Source organism: Sander lucioperca, chromosome 10 (assembly GCF_008315115.2).
Source record: "Sander lucioperca isolate FBNREF2018 chromosome 10, SLUC_FBN_1.2, whole genome shotgun sequence".
In the NCBI taxonomy this organism is placed as follows: domain Eukaryota; kingdom Metazoa; phylum Chordata; class Actinopteri; order Perciformes; family Percidae; genus Sander; species Sander lucioperca.
Window position 1 is genome coordinate 6,774,551 of NC_050182.1, and position 20,985 is coordinate 6,795,535.

The window sequence follows — 20,985 nt, forward strand, 5'->3', positions numbered from 1 at the left end:
GCTATTTTGGAAATAGTTACCAACCCTGCCATTAATGCATCAATAATTATGTTACCATGTTTTATATATATATATATATATATATATATATATATATATATATATATATATATATATATATATATATTCTGACATGGGCCATTCTGCATTATGATAAATACTTCTACTTTTTGGACTTTAAGTCAGGTTTTCAATCTTAATAAATATGTATCAAAACATGTTTGCATTATTATTATGATTATAAAAGATAGAATGAAAGAATATATGTGAATGTAATCTATAAACTATATTTTAAAAAATAAAATATTTGTTGAACTATGAAGCCTTTTGTAAAAAAATAAGTCATAAATTAAATGAAGTTAAATAAATTCCTTTGTTGCCTTTACCGTCTTCTTTAACTATGAAAACATTTTCATTTCTTTTTTCAGTTGTGTTTTTTTTAATATTTTGCATTTTTGGTTGCATTTTGTTTTTAATGTCAGTTAATTCATGTATATTATGAAGTATGTGATTGTTTTGGAAGATGCAAAAGACAAGCAGAGTTTTTTGGCAGATGGTCAGTTGTTGTATACTATAATACAAACGATTATTCAAGTTAAGCTTAAAAAAAAATGTTTCTGCCGCTTTCTTTCGACAATTTTTTCAACATTTTTGTCAACTTTTTCAACAATTTTTTCACTTTTCTCAATACATGCAGACATGTCCCGGGACCTCCCTAGATAGATGGAGATCTTAACCCCCCCGATGTTGAACCCAAAGTTACACCCCTGAGCAACCTGAATCTGAATAAAGGCTTTCAGCAAGCCACAGTACGAGTCCAATTTAGGGCACACATTTCTTAATTCAACGGGTGGGTTTCCACGGATTAGTTTTCTGGTTATAAAATGTATCCTGGCATAATGTTTACACGCAACACAGAGAAATCAGGTAATTCACCTATACATGATAAATAGTATCCTGGGTACTGATTACTGCAGTATATTCTCGCAGGTGCCTGAGATATTTACAAAAACAAACCGACCTATACTGTACACTTAACATATACTTTTAATGAATCCATAACAACACACACAAAAAACAGTGAATAGACCGATGCAGGTATAAAGTGATGTCTATAAAACTAATACGAGTTAGTAATTATATAAATTACAGGTCAATAAATACACAGGATTCCTGCAATGATAACTGCAGCAGATCAACGGGGAATTTGCATATTTTGATAATAGATTCATTTTTCATGTTTAAACAGGGCTTGACATCAACTTCTTTTGCTCAGCAGCCACTGTGGTTTTCTTACTGGCCACTCAGCATTTCCACTAGCCACAATATTGTGGGAAGTTACAATTTATTTTGTTAAAGTTGACTATGGTGTGCTACAATTTACTTATTTTGAGGATGGTCTAGTAGTTTCAGAAAAATTAGAAAAATACAGGCAAAAAACGAAAATATTAAAAGTATACAATAAAAAAAATGTATAAAATATAAAAAAGTAAAACATTATAAAAAAGCTACCTTTTATGTTATTTTATGTAAGCTATCACGTTTTAATACAACATTATAGAGACAATGGAAACATATTTGCTTTCAAATAAAAAAGTAATGAAATAAAATAGTATTCATAAATCTGAAAATGTGTAAATATGAGTTACTTAGGACGTCCTTTCCTTTGTTGCCTTTACCGTCTTCTTTAACTATAAAAATATTTTTGTTTTTTTTAATATTTTACAGTTTTTTTCTTTTAATTCATGTATATTATGAAGTATGTGATTGTTTTGGAAGATGCAAAAGACAAGTAAGAGTTTTTTGGCAGATGATCGGTTGTATACTATAATACAAACGATTATTCAAAAGTTAAGCTTAAAAAAAAAAAAATGTTTCTGCCGCTTTCTTTCTTTTGACATTTTTGTCAACTTTTTCAACAATTTTTTCACTTTTCTCAATACATGCAGACATGCAGACCCCCCCGATGTTGAATCCAAAGTTACACCCCTGAGCAACCTGAATCGGAATAAAGGCTTTGAGCAAACCGCAGTATGACTTCATGCAACTGCAGGAAAGTCCAATTTAGGGAGGCACACATTTCTTAAATCAACGGGTGGGTTTCCATGGATTAGTTTTCTGGTTATAAAATGTATCCCGGCATAATGTTTACATGCAACACAGAGAAACCAGGTAATTCACCTATACATGATGAATAGTATCCCGGGTACTGATTACTGCAGTATATTCTCGCAGGCGCCTGAGATATTTACAAAAACAAACCAACCTATACTGTACACTTAACTACTTGACAGCTTTACTGTTCATTTCTTCTCTGACCTCATCCACCATCTCTCTCTCAAGACCTCACACTCACTGTGCAATTTTGTTGTTATTCTTGAAAGTAGCTAAGCTCCTCTTCCTGTCACACTGTCCACACCGGTGTCAGCCCGTCACTACCATCGGGAAGGGTAGATGGACTGCAGTTTGTGACAGTTTACAGCCTCTTGCCTGTTCATGGCTTATGGTCAGCTCTGTGCGTTGCTATGATTGTTACACACAAACCAACCAGTTTGTAGGGCTGTGGTAGAGATGCATGTCCAAAAACTAAGGAGGAGAAACAGTAAAATATTGTAAAAGACTTGGATATTGTCCCGCAGATTTTCATTTTTCTGGATCACCGCTAAAAAACAAAAGAATAAATCTGCAGATTCCATTTGGGTCTGCTAATCAAACATTGATTCATTGCAAACATCCCTGATTGAGTCTTTTCTTTGTCAACTTATTCCACTCGTCTCAGCCTCACTGAGGAGCGTTCACCCCACACCCTAAAAATTGGGTAGAGCTGCTCAGTGAATTTGGTGTTGAAGGTGTGCAGGTGTGTCAGCGACCCTCCGGAAGAAACTCTGTAGAAGGACAGGATGCCAGCCTCCCAGTCCAGATACACGGCCAGTCCACCAGAGTTATCATTCAGAGGGACTGGAATGACAGTGGTCTCGAAGTTATGATGCGCGCGGTAGCCTTTACCGGAACAGTGCAGACTCCAAGATATGTCATTGTATCCCATCACGCAGTCGTTGCCCGACCCTTTGCGACTGATGCCGCTGTAGGCCACTCCGATCCCAGCCCATTTCCCCTCCCACTCCACCTCCCAGTATTGGCGGCCCTTTAGGCCCTGCTGGAACAGGACTTGTGGCCAGTAGTCAAATCTGTCGGGGTGATCTGGATATGGCTGCTCCTCTGTGCCCTGGCTAACCTTTCGTCGGTTGTCAGAGAAGACGAGGAGTTTGTGAGCAGAGTCAGGATCCGCTGTCAGCTCACAGGCATCTGGTGGCAGGAAGTAGTCAAAAGTTAGGCATCTAGTAATGGCAATTTATACCACAAATTATAAATATACTTAGAAAGTGGCCATGGTATAATGGCAATAATGCACAAGGAAAAGTCTGAAATATGATTTGAAAGAGGAAACTGAACTTACATGCTTTAGCTTACATGTAGGAGCATGGATGTATAATAAAACCTGGATACAGCGTTCAAGGTGGAGCCCCGTTCATGTCTATGATAGTTGCTCAGTGGCGCATAAAGCCAAAAAAGTTTAACTTCCTTGGCCCATAGAGCAGGCATACTAGAGACCTCTGCCGGCTGAGCTGCTAACTTCAATGGGGATTAAATTATTTAATCGTGTGGCTCTTCTAGACTTTCCAAATTTTATCAGACCAAATGGATCAAATTCAAAATCATTTTGTGACGTTAAAAAAATGTCTCCAATGATTTACATTTGAAAAGCAAAAGCACCTATTTGGCACAATTTCCGATTTAAACACAATATTAATAGAGAACCTGATAATGTTAATGAGGCAATCTATAAACTGAACTGGAGAGGCCAGAGATCAAAGAAGGCGCTCTGCAAATATTGAGCTTCTTTGATGAATTTCTTCCCTTATAAAATGTGTTGTCACGGTTGGAACATTTCCTCACCGTGGCATCCGTATTTTCAAAACATCAACACAAAGGTCTGTACTCAATATCTAAAGGATTTTATTACGAGAAAATTCATGACTTACATCGTCTCAGCCCTGGTTTGAACCAGTGTTCTGTGTTGTGGTCGACTCTGTGGAACAGATAGAAAGATATGTTGTCAGCATAGATTACACAAAAAAATACAAAAACATCAGACAGTGTTCTTTCTTTACCTGAGTTTAGTTAATTCGCTCCGTCCTTCCTCCAAAGCTTCAGAGATGAGCTTCACTCCTGACTCTCCTAAGTGATTGTAGCTCAGGTCCAGCTCGCTCAGGTGGGAGGGGTTGGACTTCACTGCCGAGGCCAAGAAACCACAACCTTTCTCTGTGATGTTACAGAACGACAACCTGTGACAGAGTGACAGAATTCATTCTTAACCGGCGTTTGATACCGTTCATAGCTATTAAACATGCATTATAGTTTTTTTTATATAGTTTTCTTTCAGTGATACCTGAGGGTTTCCAGTTTACAGACCACATTTCCCAGTCCAGTGGTGAGCTGCTGCACCCCTGGATCTTCAATGTCGTTGTCACTCAGGTCCAGCTCTCGGAGATGTGATGAGGGCCAGCTCAGTACTGAAGCCAGCTTTTCACAACATCCCTGGGTCAGACCGCATCGGTTCAGCCTGAAGGGACAAACCACATATACCCTTGCAATATGAAGACATCAAATATATCAATCTCCCAAACTCCAACACCACAAAAGGTACCACATAGCTAAATCCCTCATCTCAAAATATTGATTATAAACCTTGCAATAGTTCAATTTATTTACAGGCTTTTGTGTTGAATATTGAAACCATGACTCAGACCTTTTTCTATGAGTCAAATTTTGTGAGTCATACCAAAACCTTATGCACATACAGACATCAACGGTAAATGAAAGTGAAATAAAAATTAAAAAAAAATGAATCTGAAGAAGGCTGCTAGCTGGAATGGAATCTAAATTAATTCAATCCTGTATCAGACATGACATTTGATCCACAAGGTTCAGTTTGAGTAACAGATCTGTCATTTTAAACGATGCCAAAACCCTGCACAGAGGTTTATAATACTTTCACACAGGATTTTACAACTCTGGTACTTTCCCTATCTTTGTTCAGTCACATTACTGTCAGCTTTAGCACTGACTCACCTCAGGGTCTTCAGTCTGCAGTGTGGGCTTTGGAGTCCAGCGCAGAGAGACATGATTCCTGAGTCTTGTAAGTTGTTGTCACTTATATTTAAGTGAATCAGCTCATTAGAGTATGAGCTGAAAGCTTCTGACAGCTTCTGACAGCAGTCTGCGGTGAGATTACAATCATTCAACCTGATAAAAAGAAAGACACAGTCAACTTGTCATAAAGAAAATCTACAGTTTAAAACACAGGATCAAGACATTCAGTGATAAGGATGAAGGATACTTGCTTTGCTGATCTGGATGCTTTGATGGCTGGTAGGAGCCTGAAAAGGCCGTCTTCGGTTCTGGAGTATTTCTTGAGGTGGATCTCCTCTGGCTTCTCTGGTGAGGTCAGCAACACAAAGACCAGAGCCGCCCACCGAGCTGCAGAGCACTTGTCCATCGCCAAGTCTCGGTCTGAGTCCAAGTGCCTCTGGATCTCCTCCACCAGAATGTGTTCATTTAACTCATTCAGACAGTGGAAGAGATTGATGTACCTCTCTGACTGATGAGTCTGATTTATTTTCTCCTTGATGTACTTGATGGTTTCTTCATGACTTTGGGAGTCACAGGTTTCTACTTTGATGTTCAGGCCTCTGAGCAGATCCCGACTGGATTCCAGAGAGAGTCCGAGAAGGAAACGCAGGAAGAGATCCAGGTGGCCGTTGTCACTTTTTAAGGCTCTGTCCACTGCAGCTTTGTGCAGTTCGGATACAGGCATGGCGTGGTCTACCTGTTCAAGTTCTTCGGTCATCAGGTTTACTCCATAGGCCTTGTACATCACGTGGACGTACAAAGCTGCGAGAAACTCTTGGACAGACAGATGCACAAAGCAGAATACTTTATGCTGCATCCAGGACTCTTCCCTAAAGACTTGAGTGCACACTCCTGAGTAGACAGACGCGTCTTTGACATCAATACCACTCTCTCTTAGATCGTCCTCATAGAAGATCAGGTTGCCTTTCTCCAGCTGCTGGAAGGCCAACTTCCCAAGTGCCATAATCAACTTGCTATTACCTTGGGAGTCCAGATGTTGCTCTTTGCCGTACTTGACATGAATCTGTGCAGTCTGATGTGCCAGAAAGTGGATGTACATCTGAGTCAAAGTCTTTGGCATTTTTCCTCCACCTGCTTTGGCGCACATTTCTCCAAGGACGATAGAGGAAATCCAGCAAAACACTGGCACGTGGCACATGATGTAGAGACTTCTAGTCGACTTTATGTTTGCGATAACTCTTCTGGCTAAGTTCTCATCATCGATTTTCTTGTTGAAGTACTGCTCCTTCTGTAGGTTGTTGAAGCCTCGTATCTCAGTCACACGGTCGACATACTGTGGAGGGAGGCAGTTTGCGGCAGTAGGCCGAGTAGTTATCCAAAGTTTAGCTTCTGGTAGCAGGTGACCTGCAATGAGGTTTGTCATGAGCACATCCACGGAGGCGGACTGTGTAGCTTCACAACATCTCTTATTTCCGTTGAAATCCAGAGGGAGTCTGCACTCATCAAGACCATCCAGTAGGAACATAACTTTGTACATCTGTAGGTCTTTGATTCCAGATTCCTTCAGGCCTGGAGAGAAGTCACACAGGAGCTCCATCAAACTTCTTGTTTCATTTTTGAGAAAATTGAGTTCCCTTAAAGGAAGTGAAAACAGCAGCTGGATGTCTTGATTGGCCTTCTCCTCTGACCAGTCAAGTATGAACTTCTGTGCCAACACAGTTTTGCCGATGCCTGCTATCCCCTTTGTGAGCACCGTTCGGATTGGTTTGTCTAGTTGGTTGGGTTTGGTCTTGAAGATGTCCTCACACTTTATCAGAGTTTCAGAAGAATTCTGACATCTGTTAAACGCTGTCTCAATTTGTCTTACTTCATGTTCAATGTTGACTTCTCCACAGTCCCCATCTATCAGATATAGCTTTGTATAAATCTTTCTAAGAGGCACAGGCCACTGCTGTGTCTCTTCCAATATGCAGTCACTTTTCTCCTTCAGGTAAGGTTTTATTTTCTGTTGGTACATGACGAGTTCTCCATAATGACCTAACAGCACAGAAATGTGTAACATCAATAATAACAACAATGCATGTGCTTTTCCCTCTTGTTACCCTTTACACCAGTTCTGAGGAGGTTGTAATGCTTGTTAATAGGGGTGTTTCCAATTTTAAATCGAAAATTGAGCTTTCGATTTTGAGTATCAAAATCAGAATCAGGATCAGCGATTCCAACAGTATTTGTTTCTCCCTTCACCCACCTACTTGTGCACGTCAGAAGAAAAACAAAACAGACACAGCGTAGCTTAGCGGCTGGTAGCATGCAGCTAAAGACACAGGAGGTGTGTCTCAAATCGCGCACTTTTGTACTTATACTAGCTATTTGAGTACACTCAATCTGTCACTCGTCGAAGTGTGGTAAATGCAGTGCACTACAAGTACCCGGATGGTGCACTCATAACGGTCAAAAAGTTGAGTGTGGATCGATGGACACTTTCCAACCTCAACGGTCGCCATCTTGGCTACGTAGCGGAAGGGGCGGAGCTAACAAAAGGTGAAAAACTATATATACGCGACAGCGAGACCCACGGAGTATTACGAATGTAAGTTGAACATTAGTCTTTTGCTATACTTGTATAACATATAAGCCACCTGTTTATGTATATTTGGTTAATTTTGGAGTCGGTGATGATTTTTGTACCGCGAATTATAACGTTAATTTGTACCGTAATTTGATGTGCTATCAAGGTAGCTTTAGCTAACCTTAGCTAGCTAACAGCGGCACAGTTTAACCAACGAAGTTACGGGTACGTCTATACTCTTTGGTTTAACCACTGGCAAATAAGTTATAACCTAGCTAATGTTACATGTGTTGTGGTATACGGTTGTTTGTTGTGTTAAACTATCGTCCTCACTGTAGACGATTTTAGTGTTAGATGTGTGATCTTGTAGATATACATTAAGCTGCGAGCGTCAGTAGTAATGTTACAGTACGTTAATGTATGCTATGTTATAACGTATTAACAGTGCTGTTTGTGTCCTGACTTATATAATCGTTAGGGACACAGACGTGGCCGTCAATGCTGCCAACTTGAGGAAAGTCCTCCTGGAAAGGGGAACGACCTGGGGGAGGAGAGAGAGGATTTCCCTGCTGGTATTGTGGACAGCACGGTGCACAGTGGCCCGGGGCATAGCAAAGGCTCTGGCTAAACCACGATAACAGGTACCGCTGGCTAGCCAAAAGAGGAAGACAAGGGCCTCGATGACGGGTCCCCAGCCATGGTCACACGCCGTGCCGAGGATGTACCGTTAAAGGATCCCCCTGGAGAGTCTGAAGTCCACCATCATATCACTTTCCCCATCAAAGTACAGGGCCAGCAATGAATAGAACAATGGGATATATTTAAATGTCTATTGGGTTGCCTCTGCTTTCACTCTTGTATTGTCACTGTAATTAATAGCTATTGCAATAAACACCCTTATATAAACATATAATATGACTATTTTCTATGTATGTTCTTTATGTCAGTTGGACACCATTTGAATTGCTCAGATTTTGCTAAAATAACTAAAAATGGCCATTTTGGGTTGTTTTTTACAATGAATTAAGAGCAAAAGTATGAATATCATCATACCGGTAAGTCTACGGTTGCATAAAAAAGAGAGCAAAAACAAGCAACAATAAAAACAATCACATTAATTTTGATGAACAAAGCAGAAATGTGTTTTTCACGAGTGACAACAGTGTTGGGAATGCTCTGCCTTGGGTACAATTCACAATTTCACAGAAGAAGAAGAAGGAGGACTGAGATGTGATGTCATTTCCTGTAAGTACATAAGGCAGTGCGCGATTTGAGACAACACTACCCCGTCAAATTTTACGCACTATGTAAGTAAGTACGTAGTGTACGAAGTGCACTTCAGTTAGTACACTAACGGAAGTGCGCGATTTGAGACACACTAAGGGTAATGTAGACTTAGACGTAGTAAACCTCTGAGAAACTCAAAACTGTTGTTGCAAGGACACTTCTGCCATTCGTCCCTAAAACATGTTTAAATCAATAATTTAATTGAATCATGGCCTTAAAAACATATCGTGGACTTGGAATCGTGATACCCCTACTCGTTAGATTTCAGCTACAGCGGAAAGTTGGCTCAACTGTGCTTTTAGCATAATGCTAATGTTAGCATGCTCACATATTCATTTTAGCTAGCATAACATCAAATGTCATTGCAATTCATCTAATAAACTAGGCCAAAGTTAACAGACAAATTGGTAAAGAAAAAACTTAATGTAGATTAATAATATTTATTAAACAGCGAGCAGCTACAATCTCCTAACACAAACAAAACAAAAGTAAAGTAACATGCAGTCTCTTACTTTGCTCAAGTGTGTGAACATGTTCATCCGCCTTCATGGCCCTCAAGATATGGAGAGCAATCTTCAGAGCTGCTTCACTTGTTTCATCATCAAACTCGACCGGCTGATCATCAAGCACGTCCTCCTGCTCGTCTTCCTCAAACAATTCTTTGTGGTTTTCAGAAAGGACCTTCTTATGTGTTATCAGAGCTTGCTCTACGAAAGCCATGACTTTAGATTCAAACACCTGATGAAGACCATGAAATCACATGTTAGCTGTCTACTGTACCATAAATCACACGTTTTAGCAAATCTGCTATCATTAGTTGATTATTTAAGGGATGCTTAGCCGATTTTAATGCAGCTCTGTGTCATCTTTGTGTGGGCAGTGCATTTAGATGAACGTGTATGGCACCAGTGCACGGAGAAGCACAGCAGCGGACGTTTTCGGATCTCGGCAGAGTTCTGCTGCTGGGATTTTTCGGAAGCTTGATGAACTGCATCACGGAGGGGAGCCAAACACTGTTCAGGCAAACAAACTGCCCACACAAAGATGACACAGAGCTGGATATAAATCAGCAAAATATCTCTTTAAATATTTGCTTACCTTCAGGGTGTTCTGCTTCCGCCGAATGCCTGATGTGGTCTGGCCACTAAAAAAAGATAGATAGTAACCAAAAAACATGTTCTATCAAAGCATGCATTAGTTAGTGCTGTCCAAGTCCCCCTATTGCACAATGAAATTAAGAACAATGAAATTCATCATTACTTCTAGCTTTAATGTGTATGAGTAAATGGTTTTACAATTTATGCCTAACAGACACCGTTTGTTTTTAATTGTTTTAAATGCCGAGTTTATTGGTGTCTTTGTAAGAATTAAGACACTTTCCTGACTTTTGCCTACTGTTTGGCAAATAATACACATAATTGTATTGCTTTTCATTTTATCTATTGAACACATAACCGCCATTGTGTAAATTTTGTGAATATGATTAATTTTATTTACAGAGTAATTAGCTAATATGATATATTATAATTAAGTCTATGGACTTAAAAAACTAATACAATGGTATTATCCTTATCTCCCTATGTGCTGATGACAAGGCTGTATTTCAGTACAGTACCGCGGAACTTAAAAATGATTTGGATGGGATTTTGCAGCATGCACAGCTTTCATCAATTTAGTAAACTCTTAATTTAGACTGATGTATGTGATGTAACATGCAGATAACATACAAATATAATTCCTAATAATACAAATGATTCATGGGGGGCTACCAGTCAGAATGCCAAGTACTACATACATTTAAGTAATTAGTATCAACATGCCTGGTGTCGTCATGCTATGTCCTGCTACGCCATGAACTACTTCAACAACTACTATTTCTAGTCATAGTTCCATTATCTTTATTGTGACTACAATTGCCACTGTTCATCATATCCCCAACTGGTACCATCAGACACCGCCTACCAAGAGCCTGGGTCTGCCAAAGTATTGACATTCTGTTGAAAATATCACAGATTCATGCCCCCCAGGTATTGATCCTAATGGCACTTTACAAGTGAATGAATCTGAAAATGTTTTCTGCAGGGTAACATGTAGTACTAGTACTATTCCAGTTATAATCAACAATAGACCATACAAAGTGTTGAATCCCCTAAGTAATAAGAAGTTGACTGCAAACATAGTCAATTTAGCATCCAGTTCACGTCAGCCACAACCTGCCCCAAAAAACGAGACAGTGTCTGTAACTCGACTCAGATCAGTTAAATCACAGGTAACCAAAAGAGGGGCAATACTTAACAACCTAATTGGAATTACAACTACCACTGCAATGATAGAACAGGATAGGAAAATTAGATGCGGTCTACTAAATATCAGATCTCTGTCTTCTAAAGCAATACTAGTAAACAAATTGATATCCGATAATCAAATTGATCTATTCTGTCTAACTGAAACATGGCTGGGCCATGAAGAGTATGTCAGTCTAAATGAAGCCACTCCTCCCACTCATATTAATACTCAAATTCCTAGAGGCTCAGGCCGAGGAGGGGGAGTTGCAGCCATATTTGACTCAAACCTGTTAATTAATCCTAAACCTAAACTAAATTATAACTCTTTTGAAAATCTCGTTCTTAATCTTCAGCATCCAACATGGAAAACAGTACAGCCTATTATATTTGTTGTTGTCTACCGAGCACCAGGTCCATATTCTGAATTTTTATCGGAATTCTCAGAGTTTTTATCATGTGTAGTCCTAAAATCAGACAAAGTACTTATTGTAGGTGATTTTAATATCCATGTGGACGTTGACAGCAATAGCCTTAGTACTGCTTTCAACTCACTACTAGATTCTATTGGTTTCAGTCAGAGGGTGCATGAGGCCACGTACTGTTTTAACCACACCCTTGACCTTGTGCTGGCATATGGTATCAAAATTGAAGACGTAATAGTATTCCCGCAAAATCCTTTATTATCAGACCACTTCTTAAAGTGCCCATATTATGAAAAAATCACTTTTTCTGGGATTTGGGGTGTTATGTTGTGTCTCTGGTGCTTCCACACACATACAAACTTTGAAAAAAATCCACCCATGCTGTTTAGAGTGAGATACGGTTTCTGAATGTGTCCTGCCTTCAGTCTCTGGGTGAGCTGTTCAAAATCGGAACGGCTTGTGACGTCACAAGCCGAAACGAGCAGGCTAACCGCAACCATTAGCTCGTAGCGTTAGCATGCTAACGCTATGGCTAACGCTAGCATGCTAACGCTAGCATGCTACCTCGTTCTCAATAGCAAAGCACTGCTACAACACACACAAGTTCACCATAATCTACAAAAGAACTACTTACATGTGCGCCCTCATTTAGAAGTCTCCCAGCTAATCCTGCCTTGTAACTGACCAAAGTTGTAGAAACAGCCTTTCTTTTACTGTCTATGGAGCTAGCTAGCTGACATGATCTACATCTGAGCTACTGGGCATGTGCAGTGCAATCAAAGATAGTACAGAAGAAGAAGAAGAAAAGAGGTCTCACTCTGTAGCTAAAACAGAGACCAGCTGAAAAGAGGATCTGCAGCAGTGAGAGAGAGCATTGCAGTACAACACAAATATGGTGTTTTTTGAAAATTAAACCATGTAAACCTATTCTGGTACAACCTTAAAATACAATTATGAACCTGAAAATGAGCATAATATGGCTGCTTTAATAACTTTCGAATTCTTACTACCCGACTATACGAAATTAGATAAAAGCTTCTACACTAGAAGCCTATCTGACAGTGCTATAGCTAAATAAAGTTATTCCAACAGCATTAAACTCATTACCGTGCCGTAATATAACAGAGGATCTTTATGTAAACTTTAGTCCCTCTCAAATTGATAATTTCGTAGACGGTGCTACGGCCTGCCTACGGACTACTTTAGACTCTGTTGCTCCCCTTAAAAAGAAGACGATGAAGGAAAGGAAACTAGCTCCTTGGTATAACTCCCAAACTCGTAAATTAAAACAAATCTCGCGCAAACTTGAAAGTAAATGGCGTTCCACCAAACTGGAAGAATCTCGTTTTGGCAAGACAGTCTGAAAACCTATAGGAAGACCCTAAGAAAGGCCAGATCAGACTACTTTTCATCACTAATAGAAGAAAATAAGAACAACCCAAGGTTTCTTTTCAGCACTGTAGCCAGGCTGACAGATAGCCACAGCTCTATTGAGCCATCTATTCCTATAGCTCTGAGTAGTGATGACTTCATGAGTTTCTTTAACGATAGAATTATAACAATTAGAGATACTATTCATCACCTCTTGCCCTCAACCTCTAATGGGTCTTATTAGATCTTAGTGCTGCATTCGATACTATCGACCATACCATCCTCTTACAGAGACTGGAACATTTAGTTGGCATTAAAGGAATCGCACTAAACTGGTTTAAGTCCTACTTCTCTGATCGATCGCAATTTGTTAATGTTAACAATAAACCCTCCAATTACGCTAAAATTAACCATGGCGTTCCTCAAGGCTCAGTGCTTGGACCAATTCTATTCTCCTTATATATGCTTCCTCTAGGCAATATTATTAGGAAACACTCAATTAAGTTTCACTGTTATGCGGATGACACCCAATTATATCTGTCAATCAAGCCAGACGAAACCAGCCAGCTAGCTAAACTTCAAGCTTGCATTAAAGATATAAAATCATGGATGGCCTACAATTTCCTGATGTTAAACTCAAACAAAACCGAAGTTATTGTGCTGGGCCCGAAACACCTACGAACCTCATTAGCCGAAGATATAATTACTCTGGATGGTATTGCCCTGGCCTCCAGTACTACTGTCAGAAATCTAAGAGTTATTTTGATCAGGATATATCCTTCAATGCCCATCTAAAACAAACCTCTAGAACAGCCTTTTTTCACCTTCATAACATTGCCAAAATTAGGAACATCCTGTCTCAAAACGATGCTGAAAAACTAGTCCATGCATTCGTTACTTCCAGGCTGGACTACTGTAATTCCTTATTATCAGGATGCTCAAATAAGTCCCTTAGGATTCTCCAGCTGATCCAGAATGCTGCAGCACGTGTTCTGACAAGAACTAAGAAAAGAGATCATATTTCTCCTGTATTAGCTTCTCTCCATTGGCTTCCTGTAAAATCCAGGATTGAATTTAAAATCCTTCTTCTGACCTATAAAGCTCTAAATGGTCAAGCTCCTTCATATCTTGAGGTCCTCTTAGTACCTTACTGTCCCTCTAGAGCACTGCGCTCCCAGAATGCAGAGTTACTTGTGGTTCCTAGAGTCTCTAAAAGTAGAATGGGAGGCAGAGCCTTCAGCTATCAGGCTCCTCTCCTGTGGAACCAGCTCCCAATCTGGGTTCGGGGGGCAGACACCGTCGCTACATTTAAGACTAAACTGAAAACTCTCCTCTTTGATAAAGCTTATAGTTAGGGAGTGAGGAGTTGCAGTGAACGCCTAGACCGGCGGGGCAGGGTGTATAGCTGCAGACACAGCACCACCGCTTCTCTCTGCTTCTCTTTAAAGTCATCAGATTTACCTATCGTATAATCAATAATATAGTGCCTCTCCTAGTTATGCAGTTATAATTCTAGACTGCCGAGGAAGTTCCTTCTTATGACACGCTCTTTTCTTTTGTTTCCTTTTATGCACATCCTGTCTCAGAAGTGCTTGTTACTCACCTAGCTCTGGGGAGTTTACTCCCCGGAGTCCTTATGTTTCTTCTTCGCCCAGAACATCGCCTCGGATTAGGGTGACACCAAGACCTGGGTCTTGGGTGCAGCTGTGGCTATGGACCTGCTACACCCTGCTACGCTCTGCGATTCCCTGCAATGTCCGGCTACGTCCTGCTGCGTCCACCACGTCCACCCATGCTCTGCTGTGCCACGCTACATCCCGTACCGTCATAACCCCAACCATCAGACACCGCCCACCAAGAGTCTGGGTCTGCCGAGGTTTCTTCCTAAAAGGGAGTTTTTCCTCGCCACTGTTGCAATAGCCACTGCTAATGCTTGCTCTTGGGGGAACTATTGGAATTGTTGGGGCTTTGTAAATTATAGAGTGTGGTCTAGACCTACTCTATCTGTAAAGTGTCTCGAGATAACTCTTGTTATGATTTGATACTATAAATAAAATTGAATTGAATTGTCCCAGGTTTCTCCCTAAAAGGATGTTTTTCCTCGCCACTGTCACACTAAATGCTTGCTCTTGGGGGAATTACTAGAATTGTGTGTGGTCTAGACCTACTTTATCTTTAAAGTGTTTCAAGATAACTCATGTTATGATTTGATACTATAAATAAAATCTACTTGAAATAATATTGAAAATTGAATTGTTGACCACAGAACATTTCAAACCAAAACCATTAAAGCTAAATATCAGAATCTTTAAATGTTAGTGTTGGGAAATCTTCCCCAGTATAATACATGATGTTGAGTATATAATCTGATATTACTGATCATTTTACCTTGATTGTGAAGTTCTGGGTTCAGAGCTCAAATCTGGAGGATATTCTCTGGAGCGGTCAGTCTTTTCAGACATTAAACTGACATTTGAAGACGCTGATGTTTTCTTACATTTACCCTTTTTCTTGACTTTAGTGGATCTGTGAAGATAAGTTATAATGTAGACACAAAAGATGTTTTGAAACTCAACTGTTGAACAACTACATTAATCTGCAGGAATTCTCTCTAATACTATTGTGGTCATGAGACAGAGAACATTACAAACCAAAACTATTCAAGCTAAATATCAGAATCTTTAAATGCTGGTGTCAGTGCTGGGAAATTTGAAAAGGTATAATTTTGAGTATATAATCTGACAGTAGTGATTATCTCACCTTGTTTGTGAAGGTCTAGGTTCAGAGCTCAAGTCTGGAGGATATTCTCTGGAGCGGTCAGTCTCTGCAGACGCTGAAGACGCTGTTCCTCTCTGAGATTTACGCTTCTTCTTGACTCCAGTGACTCTGGGAAGATCAGTTACAACGTAAACACAAAAGACGTTTTGAAACTCAACTGTCGATCAAAACAACAATATTTATCTCTAGGAATTCGTGAATAATACTATTTTGGTCTTCAGACAAAGTACATTTCAAACCAAAACTATGAAAGCTAAATATCAGACTCTTTAAATGACAGTACTGATTATCTCACCTTGTCTGTGAAGGTCTGGGTTCAGCGTTTAAGTCTGGAGGATATTCTCTGGAGCGGTCAGTCTTTTCAGACATTAAACTGACATTTGAAGACGCTGATCCTCTCTGAGATGTATCCATCTTCTCGACTTCAGTGAATCTGGAAAGATCAGTTACAATGTAGACACAAAAGATGTTTTGATGCTCAAGTGTCGATCAAAACAACCACATGTATCTGCAGGAATTCATAAATACTAAAGCAATATCACACAGGAGGGAGTGCTGTTGTACTAAATATCGTCGACCTTACTCATCTGTATATCTGTGTATTAGAGGATGGATACCCAAACCGAGCCTGTCGGGACCCGACTGGCCGGGCCGGGTTCAGACAGATATTTAGAAATGATGTTCGGGTTCGGGTCGGGCTCGGTCACATCAGCGCGTTAAGGCATTGAACATTTTAATTTAAAAAAGCATATTATGTAGGCGCGCTTGTTGCCCCGTGTGTGCTGATGCGCTCATCTGTTGACATTTCCGAATGCCTTCCTACAGCTGCTTAATAAAAGCTTTCCACACAAACAAACGTACATGTGTCGTTAGTATGAGGAAAAAAAACGAGATTTTAACTGTGTTGGGCTCGGGTCGGGCTCGGACAGAAATATCTTAATGCCTGTTGGGCTCGGGCCGGGTTCAGTTACTGCTCTGTCAGACGCGGGCTGGGCTCGGACAGAAAAATGCGGCCCGATCCGCACTCTACTGTGTATATATCTTTTTGTTGGAAGACTGAAATAATGACATTACTCTGCAGCAGATTGCACTGTTAAATGTAACACACATCACAGACACTAAAATAATATTGTTGTCTAGGTGTCGTTTATTAAGGATGTCTTTGTTTTATTATGTAAAACCTGTTTTCTCTTATTTCCTGTTAGAACCATGTACAGTACGTGCTGACAGTAATGATTTATCAGAAACTGCATTAAATAAAAACAAAACAACTAAATTTATCTGCAGAGAACATTTCAAACCCAAACTATTAAAGTTAAATATCAGAATCTTTAAACGATGGTGCCAGTGTTAGGGTTGAGTATATAATCTGACAGTACTGGTGATCTCACCTTGTTTGATAAAGGTTGGGTTCAGAAGTCTCGAGGACATGACATGGATGAGACTCTCCTTATCGTACATTCAGACTGAATCACCTGACACAGACAATGAAACCCTTTGATTAAACTTTGAGCTGTTCTCATACATCAGCCCTACGTCATCAATCACTTTTATTTTGAAATAACAGTGTTCCTGCGAGGATACTACAATGTGCTATAAAACTTATGTTTTTGGTTGACTAAATAAAAGGTGAGATGTGTTGGTATATTTTAGTGAAATATCAGGAATCAACCTGCATCCAGTAACACATCTGCTCAGTGTTTCCTACTGTTAACTACTTACAAAATAATCAATTATGCAGATTATTAAATATTACTGCCTACCATCAGGGTGTTCTGGTTCTTCTGATTGCTTGACTGGCCACTGTAAAAAAGTTATAGTTATAAGATGATAACCAAAAACACTTTCTATCAAAGCATGCATTAGTTTGTGTGTACCTGTATAAGGGAAACCTTTTGCAAAATGAAATTAATAAAATAAATCTTACTCAGTTTTAATCCTCCTGTTGCCCTCAGGTCTAATCTGACCCATTTTCAAAAAGTTTCTACATCAGAAATTTGAATCAGAAAAACCAAATTGTCAAAAAATAGTAACGTGGATGGTTCCCTACAACGGTCTTCACAAGTTAAAGCTCACTACTTTCATTGAATTTGGGTGTTTTATTCAATTTTAAAGCATTTGAAAAAAACAATTGATGAAAGAACGTTGAAAAAACCCAACAAAAACGTCAAAAAAAGCACAGAACAAATTGAGGAAAGCATTGGAAAAAGTGACAAAAACATCGGGAATATCAACAGAAGTTTTAATTTTGACCCAGAAAAACTAAAAGTTGCAGGTCAACGAGAAGACAACACGAGGGTTAAACATGATGAGTATATAATCTGACAGTCCCAATCATTGTTACCTTGTTTGTGAAGGTCTAGGTTCAGTGTTAAAGTCCGGAGGACTTGTAGACGCAGATCTTTCCATCTTCTTGACTTTAGAACATCTGGAAAGATCAGTTAGAATGTAGATTTGAACAGATGTTTTAGCAGCAGTGAACACAAATCCGATTTAATATAACTTTGTCATACCAGAATGTGCTGATGTGTAGAGCTGTCTTCAACTAAAGGAACTCTAAGCTGACTAACACTCGTATGATTTGATCCAGATCCACTAAGAGATTAGCTGATTTCATCGACAGAGCTGCATGTATATATATATATATACTGCTATGAGGATTGCTACAGAAAGAAGCATCAAGTCTAACAAAAATATCTATCATAAATTAATTGTGCAAATATCACACAAAACTTTGCAAAATGCTAATGTTAAAATGTAGACCTTACGCATTTAGATATTACATTTAAGAACTTCATGGAAAGGGGGAACAATTCTTTTTGCAAAACATTATTTTCACAAATGTAGATTGTGTAGGGCACAACCAATGACATCAATAAGTAAAATAAATTAAAAAAAACAAAGAGACGACATCACATGAAAGCAAGTCTATTAAAAGAGGTTTTAAGAAGTGATTTTAAAAGAGTTCACTGATTCTATGAGCCGTATCTCCTCAGGCAGGCAACACAACGTATACAAAGATGTGATTTCATTTTTTTGTGTTGTATTTAAACGGTGTTGAGCCTGTTTGAGCTTTGGTGCAGATAATAAAGGAAAAAACGTCTCTCTAGAATGAAAAAAGCTCGAGAGCGCTCAGACGTTCAAACAAATAATGAAGGAGCTCTTAGGAAGGGAACACAAAAGTTCAAAAAGGTCCAAAGCAGTCTTCATTTAGATGGCTATCTATTATATAGCTATTACAATTGTTAGTATGTAGAAAATAGAGCTAACGTAAATAATTTTAATATAAAAAACGTCATCTAAAAAAAAAAATGTTTAGCTCTTTTTTAGGCTTTTAAACATTTTTCAAGTGAAAGTTTCTTGGACCTTTCTTCCATCTTGTTCCTCAGATGTCACAATGTCACACTCCCTTCAATAACATGCTCTTAAAGCCATTTACATTTGTAATACATGACATCTATATTTAGTGTAATTGCTTTAGTTTATTTTCATGTATCAGGTTATGTCCCTGTACTGTCACTAGATGGCGCTGCAGACCTACATGATGTTCCTGATAACAGAACAGCACTGACCAGTTGGTCTAGTTCCTCTTCTTCTTTGTTAAATACAGTCTGTGTTGTTGTAACATGGACATTTGAAAAAAATAAATGCAACTCTTTTCTCTTTTTTTTCAATCAAAAATAAACACCATTTACAACAACTTGACCACCTCCCCTGCTCCTAAATCTTTGTGAAACAAGTTTGACGGGGAAATCGATCAAAAACCAAATATATAATGCAGCATTAGAAAAAAAATCAATGGTGCAAATGTATGTATCTATGATTATGCAAAGAAATGCAGAAAGGATCAAGCAGATATCAAACATGGAGTCCTGACGTAGGCCTAGAGCAAGACGGAAAGTTAAACTCACCTCGACACTGCTGCAGAAAACACCAAACTTCTACTGCACATTATTGTAAATAAATAGATAACATCTCCCCACAGTTTGTTAATGTGAAGTAGTGTTAACTGACCAGTAAATCTTCGGATCAACTCCTCGACCTGTCGCTGTTAAAACACACTGACGCAGATAGAAAGAAAAAGGCGGTTAAGTTCAGCAGTAAACAACTTCTACTTTCACTTTCACCCTCTAAAGGGCGGGGTTTCACACATACTGTATAGTATGTTGGTGCTTGAGTGCAGGGATGATTCCAGGATCAGACCTGAAGGGGGGCTCAGCCCCTAATGACAATGTGACACAGATATACTACCTAGTAGACAGTGTTGGGCAAGTTACTTCCAAAATGTAATACATTATAGATTACTAGTTACTGTCATTTGAGAGTAATTAGTTATATTACAATATTACTGTCTCTGAATTGTAATGCGTTACACTACTTTTGCATTACTTTTACCAAAATAACAGGGGAAGTTTGATTTGGGAGCTAGCTTGTGAAAACACTTTAACACATCATAGATTATTCATATTTTGTATAATTAATATAAATATGCAAAGTAACTAAAGCTATACAAAATAGATAAGTAAAACATAATAGGCAAGTAGGAGAAAATGAAAATACTCAAAAGTATGGCATTGTTGTAAAATGTTTGTTTATAGCACTTAAAACACTAAAGGAAATGTTCAATTATAGTGTGATTAAAACTCACTCTTAACATTATTTACAGTACTTGATTTACAGCTGATTTGTGAAAAGGTAGCCTACACAACCTTATTTAACAGTAATTTAGTTTTACTGCGAACCGTCACAGGAAGTGCTTTTATTTTGAAGTAGGCTACACGGAAGTTGTCTGTTGTGTAGCTACTCTTGCTAGCTTACTGAGAAGCAACATGTCCGTCAGGCTGAAGTTGTCCACTTTCTTGTTTGTAAAACTGCAACATATTGAACAGTAAATGGTCACAGTAAAAGACAAGCGCTTTTGGTCGTCATTCGAAGCCATTCCACTACAGGCAGAGTTACTCTCCACGGCTGATAAAATGCAATGATATTTACGTGTAGCAAGCCTCAACATTAATTCCCAGTGAAGAAATGTGTCGCGGTGTTGGTGAATTCTTAAAAAAACAATGCACCACTAAATGTTGCGTTAAAATGCGTTGTAACTCGCGTTACTGAGATTGTA

General features: G+C 39.0%; 1 protein-coding gene across 13 annotated transcripts; it reads right to left on the bottom strand.

The window, feature by feature from the left end:
• Positions 1-1,806: 1,806 nt before the first annotated feature.
• LOC116064616 (NACHT, LRR and PYD domains-containing protein 12-like) lies at positions 1,807-20,044 on the bottom strand. 13 transcript variants are annotated; one of them, XM_036006546.1, is made up of 14 exons: positions 18,211-18,300; positions 17,630-17,669; positions 17,258-17,341; positions 16,162-16,299; positions 15,849-15,974; positions 15,477-15,614; positions 10,109-10,154; positions 9,523-9,748; positions 5,406-7,191; positions 5,134-5,307; positions 4,451-4,624; positions 4,173-4,346; positions 4,044-4,090; positions 1,807-3,306 (listed from the first exon to the last, which is right to left on the bottom strand). In XM_036006546.1, exons 4-14 carry the CDS (start codon positions 16,278-16,280, stop codon positions 2,762-2,764), a joined length of 3,555 nt encoding a protein of 1,184 aa, XP_035862439.1. In that variant the 5' UTR covers positions 16,281-16,299; positions 17,258-17,341; positions 17,630-17,669; positions 18,211-18,300; the 3' UTR covers positions 1,807-2,761. The 13 variants fall into 13 exon arrangements, with proteins under 13 accessions (XP_035862439.1, XP_031175682.2, XP_035862442.1 ...); XM_031319822.2 differs by lacking the exons at positions 17,258-17,341; positions 17,630-17,669 and adding an exon at positions 19,881-20,044 and having other exon boundaries at positions 18,211-18,294; XM_036006549.1 differs by lacking the exons at positions 17,258-17,341; positions 17,630-17,669 and adding an exon at positions 19,881-20,043 and having other exon boundaries at positions 15,477-15,575; positions 15,936-15,974; positions 18,211-18,294.
• Between the last annotated feature and the right edge of the window lie 941 nt (positions 20,045-20,985).

Coding starts and splice junctions, on each gene's coding strand:
- LOC116064616 (XM_031319822.2), bottom strand. CDS start 18,275: ATGGAAAGATCTGCGTCTACAAGTCCTCCGGACTTTAACACTGAACCT. Junction 15,615..15,848: donor CCTAGACCTTCACAAACAAG/GTGAGATAATCA, acceptor TTATCTTCACAG/ATCCACTAAAGTCAAGAAAA. Junction 7,192..9,522: donor TGTTCACACACTTGAGCAAA/GTAAGAGACTGC, acceptor CTGTGCTGTTAG/GTCATTATGGAGAACTCGTC.